General features: G+C 35.5%; 1 protein-coding gene across 1 annotated transcript; it reads right to left on the reverse strand.

The window, feature by feature from the left end:
* Window positions 1-907: 907 nt before the first annotated feature.
* On the reverse strand, window positions 908-8,347 carry LOC120126623 (GPI ethanolamine phosphate transferase 3-like). The gene is made up of 18 exons (XM_039144772.1): window positions 7,736-8,347; window positions 7,558-7,647; window positions 7,078-7,197; window positions 6,904-6,987; window positions 6,323-6,400; window positions 5,875-6,000; window positions 5,713-5,790; window positions 5,345-5,380; window positions 5,194-5,249; window positions 4,282-4,429; window positions 3,379-3,811; window positions 3,192-3,283; window positions 2,494-3,040; window positions 2,235-2,370; window positions 1,947-1,988; window positions 1,589-1,751; window positions 1,299-1,382; window positions 908-1,213 (listed from the first exon to the last, which is right to left on the reverse strand). Exons 1-18 carry the CDS (start codon window positions 8,117-8,119, stop codon window positions 1,118-1,120), a joined length of 2,793 nt encoding a protein of 930 aa, XP_039000703.1. The 5' UTR covers window positions 8,120-8,347; the 3' UTR covers window positions 908-1,117.
* Between the last annotated feature and the right edge of the window lie 367 nt (window positions 8,348-8,714).

Raw genomic sequence — 8,714 nt, forward strand, 5'->3', positions numbered from 1 at the left:
GCATACACAAAAATTCCAACCCAAATCCATACTTAAGTAATATCAAACTGCTTACCACTTGAACCAACCCATCGATATTACCCTAAAAGTTTGGTACAAAATATACTTTCCTTTATAGTTCGAAAAATATCCATTTACCCATTTAGGGTGAATTTTCTCTTAACTAATTATTTATTATCTTATTTGTTTTTATTACTTCAATATTTTCAATTAATTAATAATAAAAATATTTTTCATTATAATATTTTTATTAAACTAAGTTAATTACAAAGTAATATCTGTTCTAAATACTTTCAATAATTTGATAATGGATATGAAATAATTTTGTATGTCTCATTAAAAACTTAGTTTTGAAGAAAAGAGTATGACATAGCTAGATAAAATCTACAATATTGAAAAAGCATCAGTGTAGATAAAATATATATGTTGTGAAAAAGTAGAAGACTTGCGCATAACTCGTATCTAATTCTAGCGTAACTACCACCATAATACATTAAATAGCTCATTCCTTCTTTAGCCAAGTGATTAACCATTTCATTTGGGTTCTTATAGAAATTGCATGAACAGATTACCTTACGCCAAGAAAGTCTTTCATTTTGCACACCAATTGAGCAACTTCTTCTCTTCACAACATAATCTTTCTGCAAATCCAGCCTGAATTTGCCTGGATGGAAACTTGCCAAAAGACTTCACCCTACAATACATGAACCTTTAACCAGGCCATCCAAATGGAAACTTCCTTACCTAAGATTAATGGTGGATTCTTAACCCACTTATAAAGTTGACAAATTACATCATCAATCTACAAAATATCAACGCTCCAAAATGGATATATTTTTTTATCCTCAAATAAAACGTTAGAAGCCTTCTTGAAAAAGGGGGAAAAACTAAAGAGAAAGGCATGAAGGGATAAAAACAGAAGACAGATCAAGTAAAATTTTCAATGTTTAACACTACAAATGCTATCCTGCAAAATTTTTGATTTGGCATAGTTTTGATCAATATTTCATGTCATCCACTCATTATTTGTCTGCTAAAAGAATCTACCAAAGCCTCCTCAATTCAACAATCTGATCGCCTAACAATCCTTGCGATTCCAACACAATTTTTAACACCATTAAAAATAGTAAATGGATGCCCCAAAAATGAGGATATCAGTAAGGATAAGTCCCACCACATCGAAAACAAACTTGGGAGCAAATAATCCCCACACCTGCAAAGCAAAGAAAAGGCAGATTTTCATGCTGTTGAGATTCATATCAAACAAATATGATGTTACCATGTAAAGGCCACTGTACCATTAGATGCCTCCTTTGGATGGCGACACATACTATAGTAGCGGTGGCTGTAGTAGCTGTAATGAGTCCATACACCATAAATATCTAAAGCGACGATGAACCATCATTAGCATATCTTGTCGTTAAGAAAGTATACATTTAAATTGAAAATAATCATACTAAAAAGAACCTTTATAACAGATCAGAAAATACATATCAGATTTAAGTTCACGAGATAGGATGATAAACTATAACTATTATTAAGTAGTCCACGTCATAGGAAAATAGACATCCTCATTAAAAAGACTTACCCAAAATAACTTTATAGAGAAGAGACTTCCATCCTCAGTCTGATTGGACAGGGATGAGAATGCAACAAAAAGAGGCAGTCCAAATATAGGAAGAATGCGAGAAAATCCAAATGTATCAATTGTAAGAAGGATAGCTTGCGGTGCAAGAACAAAGTCATCAAACCTGAACATCAGGTCAACCTCTGTTGGGTCAATAAACAATAAATAGCTGGAAATTTTATTAATTTTTTTAAATTAAGGGAAAAAAAGTCACTAATTATTTTCTGTGATCAAGAAAGATAAATGCAAAAGTTACTTCTTTTGGCCGGTTAATTTGGAATAGAAGATGCAAAAGTTCACACACATACCAAAGACTTACCCAATAAATGCAGCACCATATCGGAGGCCATCAAAAGCACACCTGAAGAAAAATTTATAGCAGATTCAGAAACAGTTACATCTTCTAGTTAAAACTGTAAAGTTCTTTATATGGATACACCTTCTACGACAGTAAGAGTAGCATTAGAAGAACAAAACAGACCACACATAGAAGGATCTACCTAGCATAACAAAATTAGCTAATTAATTAAACCAAGAGCATCGATACCAAACATGTTGACTGCCACGTGCATGATTCAATATAATGAATTATATGCATGCATCTTACCAGTGGCCAGTTGCAAAAAACAGACACAGAGCTAAAAGACTCCACTGCACAATAGGAAGAGGATTAAAAATTGAAATTCCTGCACCTCCACGGACAGTATGTTGTTCTATGCCCTGAAGCCTCATCATGCAATAACCTGCAACATATAAGTCATCACCATAGGTTCAAAGATCATTAAAATCAAGAATCTGATAATATAACTCTATAGCCTGGCAAGAAAAAGGAAATCAATCTCAAATGTGCTATAGGGAAAAAGCACCTGCTAACAAGGATCCTAACACAACCAAGGCACCTTGTTTCCCTTGGAGAATAATAACTGTTGAACTACACGCAGATAAAATAGATATCATTTTAACAAACAAGTTTCCTTTGTAATTTGACATTTCCTCCTTCCTGAACAGTGGAACAATCGCCAACAGTAACAGCTGACCAAGTCCAATACCATAAATTGTCCGAGGGATGTAATTTTTTCCATATCCTTTAAGAAAATGGGCAAGATCCAATATGTTGCTTTCAGAAATCCAATGCAATGCTATGAGCAAATAGCTTAAAATTGTTCCCATGGTAACACACTTTGCAATTCCCCAACAGTAGTTAGAAATGGCCTTGTATAGATAGTATCCTAAAATAATCAATGCAAGAATTGGCACAATTTCAGCCATATATGTCCGCAGCGATTCACTTATAGAAATACCAGGCATCCATGAAGAGGATGCACTCATGAACTGAGAAGTGGCAGCTTGCTTATATAGACCAACGTCAATAGCAATCCTAAAAATGAATGTCAAAAGAAGAAATGTAGCTGCCTGGCATACATTCAAAAAAAAATTATAAGCATAAAAAGCAATTTAATTAAATTAATTTATCACAGATTTACAACACAGGTAAAAGAGGGTCCAATTCTCTTTTAGCGGGGGAGGGGGGGATGTATTTAAACTCAAGGAGATCAATACTCACTTCAAGTAGCATCTTGTTCTTCATGAAAGAAAAACGTAATGTCACGATGCCGGTAGTGGCCAAGAGGAAATTTGCAACTTTCCCTTCTTTCACTGATATCAAGTAAGAAAAAGATAGTGGGAAAGTCAGCAACAGTGATTAAAAGATGCTCGCACATGATAACCAAATACCAGGTTCAAGAACTTACAAATATAACTATTTGATAGCAGACTCAATGCATGCATCAGTGTCGTAAAGGAAGCAAGCATTAATCCAAAGGAAATTCCAGGATCTCTCGATAACAGAAGAGAGACACCATAGGACTTATTCAGCTTCTTAATGGCAAGGATATGACAATATAAAGATAATAACATAATCCCAATACCAGTTCCCATCATCTTTAAATTAAACTCAGTCCACTTGGAGCGAGCCAACTCAGCAACATAAGAAAGAAACTCAAAATAGGCAACTATTTGCCTTTTAAGAATTGGCAATGATGTGTTGGAACTTTCATTCTTGTACAAAGATAAATTCAACCAATTCTCTTCTGCTTTAGCGTATAAATCAGATATGTGGAATAAGTCCTCAGAGGAAAATCCGATAACTGATGAAGCTGAATAGACATCAATGTATCTTTTCACCTATATTAAAAGAATTAGTACGAGAGAGGAAAAGGATAGTGAGCAAGAGGGTGTTTCTAACAAATAATATACCTTGCTATACCTACAGCTAAGTCTTATCTAATCCCTTTCTTACTGCTAGCTCATGTTCTCTTACCAGGCAATGCATAAGTGATAAACTATCCTACTTGGTATATTTTTAAAGGAAAAATACAGTCGACAAAGTTCTCATGTGCAGTGACGGAACCACCAAAGGAGTGGGAGGGGCCCTGTCACCCCCCCCCAAAAAAAAAAAATTGTCTAATGGAAAATTTGTCCCTGCTAGTTTGATTACTGATTGTCCCCCAAATTTTGGGATTAAATACTTATTAGGTCCCTGTTAACTTTGAAGTTAGACAAATTGAACCCTCACACTGTCTAATCCCAGTTCCCTCCCTGCTCATGTGGTTGATACCTTCAAGCCAGGAACCAAGATCAAAGAAAAATAATACCTGCCATGAATTGGCGCAGAGGACATTAACATAATTTCGCAACCATTCTTCCAACTTTGTTTCATCCTGGTTGTTCCATGTTTTATTGTCATCCAAGTTCCATGTACCAACAGTTAAAGCATATAACTCGGGATTAACACGCCCAATGCTGAAAAAAGAAGAGTTAGCATGGCATTTTTTATGGGACTATGAAAAGTGAAAAGAACACTATTTGATGCAGAGGACAAACTTAAAGTCAGTAAAATATAAACCAAAAAATAAGACGTGGATTTAAACATACAGATACGTCACACCTCTCGAAAATCATAAAGTCTAAATTACATAAACAGTCACTATCAACAACTATCTCTTGGGGCCCCCGGGGAGGGTGGGGGAAGTTGTGGTGAGAGGCAGCTTCATGGTACAAAGATGTTTGTCTCACTAGAGGCTGCTTTCATTCCTATTCAAAGCCACTGTCCAGTGCAGTGGTAGAAGCCCTAGGCTGTGAAGGGGAAACAAATAAGGCAACTGCCTCCAAATAAAAAAGAAACAAAAATCATTTGCCATAATTGTTATAATTGGATGAGTAGCAGACTCACAGCTTTTCCCTGAAATTTTCAGTTGAAATTTTGACTTTAGTTAATTGGCCAACTGGAAATTATAAATTAAAAATCAGAGATGTATCTGGCAAACACTCGAGATGCCAATAAAGATAATATGGCAGAGGAAAACAGCAGACAGAAAAACACCTTGCCTTTTAGGGGTCAATCCCAAGAGCCATTTAAATAGTATTTCTCACTCCCAACTCCCCAATGCAACTAACATGCATCATTTATTTAGTAGCAAAATAAAATGACTTCAAAATAAGTCCAAAGAAAAAAACTAGTGATTAATATATTCATAACATGGAAAAATGTAATTGTTATGCGGCACCTTCCAAATGGAAAGGGGACCCCAAGAAGTGATGACACCGTTACTGCAAAATCAAGCTGCAAGAAGTGATATGACTTAAAACTTGTTTTATAGATGAAAACAATCAAAGGGAAGTGATCAGAGACTACAAATAGTAAAAGACCATTCCAACCTGGGGGATAGAGCTGATACATATATTCTTGCTAGGCTGAAACAAAAGGAAGAACAATAAGAAAACAATCTGGCTCTTGAAAATGCTAAATAAATGGTCAACTTTATAAACTTGTTACCATCTGACAAAGTTTTGTCCCCTAATAAATGACATGGTAGACAGAACCCTAACAAAAAATTATAATCAAGTCACCTGATAAAAAATTGCAGCTAAAGTGGTCTCTAATGTTAATGTATTATGCCTTTTTTCCTTCCCTTTCTCTACTGTTATCAACAAGGCACACAAAAGCAGCCTAGGAGAGCAAACATCTCTACTCCTCCTAGAAGCAACCAACATATAATGGAAGAGAGAGGAAATGCCAAGTCTACCTCACAAGATGAAGAAACAAATTCAGATGGCAGAGAAGGCAAATCTTTAAAACTCATGGCAAATATTGATGTTTCAACCTACAGGAAGAAACAAATAATTCACTAAAATGCCAAATAAATAAATAAATTCCCATGTCGTAGATCAGAATATGAGCATCAGACCTCCTCAGGACTTCCTCCTCCATGATCCCCATTTAAGGTTTGTCCATGGTCACCCATTACAATAAGTAAGCTATTCTCATGTAACTTGCCAGATCCAGATTGGTTCTGGAGTTCTTCAATCACTTTCTGAATCAGACAAGCAGTCAGGAAGAGACATAAAAGCTAAATGAACTCTTGGGAAGCAACAGAAGGATAAGAAGTAAATGCAAAACGAGTTTCTACAAGATATTTTCCATGCCAAGTCCATAGAAAACTGAAACAAGCATGTCACAGATTGCAAAATAAGTTCTCAATTGGAGTTTTTGTGAGACAGGGAGGTTTGGTTAGGACTGTACTTTTAAAAAAGAAAGAAAAAAAAAGCTAAAGATGGAGAATCCATGGAAGCAGAACGCTAAAGATGCTAAACCATTTGGAAGCAACGAGTAATTGTATTGCTTCAACAGATTACCTCTAACACTGCATTGTACTGCTCCAATTTTTCGATCATTGGAGTGGAATCAACACCATAGATATGGCCTGCATGATCCTGACCAAAAAGAAGCTCGTAAATACCAAATTTGCAACATATCCACTAATAATGGATACAAAATCTTACAAACTTCAGGTGATTTTAGAAGCAAATGAAGCATCCACAATTGCTTTAAATCAGTACGGCTAAACTAAAATTTGTAGCACATAATGAGAACATATCAATAGGTACATGTACACTAAACAAGGTAAAAGGACTTAGTTTAGAAAGGTTTTCTTTTCCTAGGTATAACCCGATTTTAACATAAAATCAGATTTCAATAGCAAAAGCATAACACCTAGGTGATGAGGCATCAAGGAAGAGGAAATAACCCCCCCCCCACAACAAGAATTACTAATAACTACTACAACATCAAATAATGAAGCTTGTCTTATCAAAAATAATAATAATAATAAAGCTCAAATTCAGCTTCAGGTTCCAAAAGAAATAACCCTGAATAGTTCACTAACCAAACAATTATGAGAACTTTCTCATCTCAAAATAAACAATGTTAGTCATACCACTCCAAGAAAATGTGCAATAAGGACATCCCAATCTTGTTGATGTAATGATGGAAGTAGGTGTTCAATGCATCCATTATCTACCTGAACAAAACAAAATTGGCATCATATATCACAGCCATTTAGATACAGCGATAATGTCTTCCAATGAATTACAGTTAAAACATGGCATACCGTGTCAAGATCCTTAACATTAAAAGAAGGGTATGGATAAGATTTGTTAAAATGATTAGGAAACAACTGTGTCCATGTATCGTCTCCCATCATCACCACTCTCTTCCCATTTTGAATCAACTGGAATAATAAAATAAAAAGAACATAAACAAATGCAAACAAATGTTACACTAGTCCAACAAAAATAAAAAGAACACCAATAAACATTAAGCATTTTTTTTGGTGCTTACTTTTGCTACTTAGATTTTACTTCCTAAAAGGCAAAAACAAGTGTATATATACATATATATTGAAACAAAAATGCCACACTAGTCCAACATAATATTCTATATGTCAAAGGAAAATCACAAATTCTCTCAAATTCTCTCTTTAGAAAGAATATGGTTCTAACTTTTAATTCTAAAATGAAATTACTAGTATTGGATTTTCTATTTAAAACCATTTTTTTTATGGAGCAAAAGGAGTAATGATCAAATAAACCTGCTTAATGAAATTGTCTTCAACAATGGCAGGAGCACCAAAGCTATTCCCAACATCAATAAAAGTAGGGAGTGCCCCTGTTGTCAATCCCTGAAAACATCAATAAAAACAAAACCATTAATAGCTATTTTCATCAAAGAACAACTTTGAAAACTTGTAAAACGAAAAGCAAAGCAACCTTCAAACGTTGTAAACTGGTAGTTGGTGGGTCAGCAATAGCTTTAAAAATTTTAGCTGAAGAAGGATTCTCTAAAGCCATCCTCTGTAACACTTTCAGTCTATCCATCCAAGGTTGTTTCTGCTCAAAAACAGAACTTGGAGCAACGAAATCAAATCGCAGCGCATCGAGAATGATGATGATGAGACGGTCAACTGCAGGCTTTGTCCAACAAGAGGAAGAAGAAGAAGAATGGCAAGGAGATTGAGAAATATCGGAGCAGCGGCTGGAATGCGGAAGTTCAGTTCGGGTTAAGAGAAAGCCTTTGGTGAAAATCAAAATAGCAATGATGTGAAGGAACATAATCAGGACCGTCCATTTCCCGAATCTCCACCATCCCCACATGGTTAATTTGCCTACCGACGAGGCTGTTTTGGTAATGAAAGTAATTGGCAGAATAGAAATAGGAAGCGGCGGCGGAGGCGGCGGCGGCGGGTGAGGAAAACGGTGATGGGTTAACGGGGAAGAAGCTAGTGGCGGCGACGGCCGTAGAGAGTGGCGGCAGTGAATAGGAATAACTATTTGGGGATTTAGTTGGCGAGGGTATGGTTAGATCAGATTGATGATTAAATTTGCCTAATTAGTTATTAGTTGATCACAAATTGCACTGAAGAGGGGAAACAACATGAGAACCCAAAGTGATGTACAGGTGAGATTAGAAATTATAAGGGTAAACTATCTAATTAGTCACTCATCTATTACCTTATTTCTGTTTTAGTCACTCAATTATTTATTTCAAAATCATATCTTATGCTATGTTTTTTTTTATCACCCGCTGTTAAAACAATAACCGCTATATTAACGTGACTAATTGTCTGGCTCCTCTTCAAAGAGAACTGGGATAGAACTCTGCTGCATTTACTTGTGAAATCTTTATTGATTTTATTCCAATAAGGTGATGACAGATGCCACCACTTTATTGGTAGAATAAAATCATTAA

This window comes from Hibiscus syriacus, unplaced genomic scaffold (assembly GCF_006381635.1).
Source record: "Hibiscus syriacus cultivar Baekdansim isolate YM2019G1 unplaced genomic scaffold, ASM638163v2 tig00110458_pilon, whole genome shotgun sequence".
NCBI lineage: Eukaryota > Viridiplantae > Streptophyta > Magnoliopsida > Malvales > Malvaceae > Hibiscus > Hibiscus syriacus.

Coding starts and splice junctions, on each gene's coding strand:
- LOC120126623 (XM_039144772.1), bottom strand. CDS start 8,119: ATGTGGGGATGGTGGAGATTCGGGAAATGGACGGTCCTGATTATGTTC. Junction 7,198..7,557: donor AAGACAATTTCATTAAGCAG/GTTTATTTGATC, acceptor TTATTATTCCAG/TTGATTCAAAATGGGAAGAG. Junction 3,284..3,378: donor GCTATCAAATAGTTATATTT/GTAAGTTCTTGA, acceptor ACTTGATATCAG/TGAAAGAAGGGAAAGTTGCA.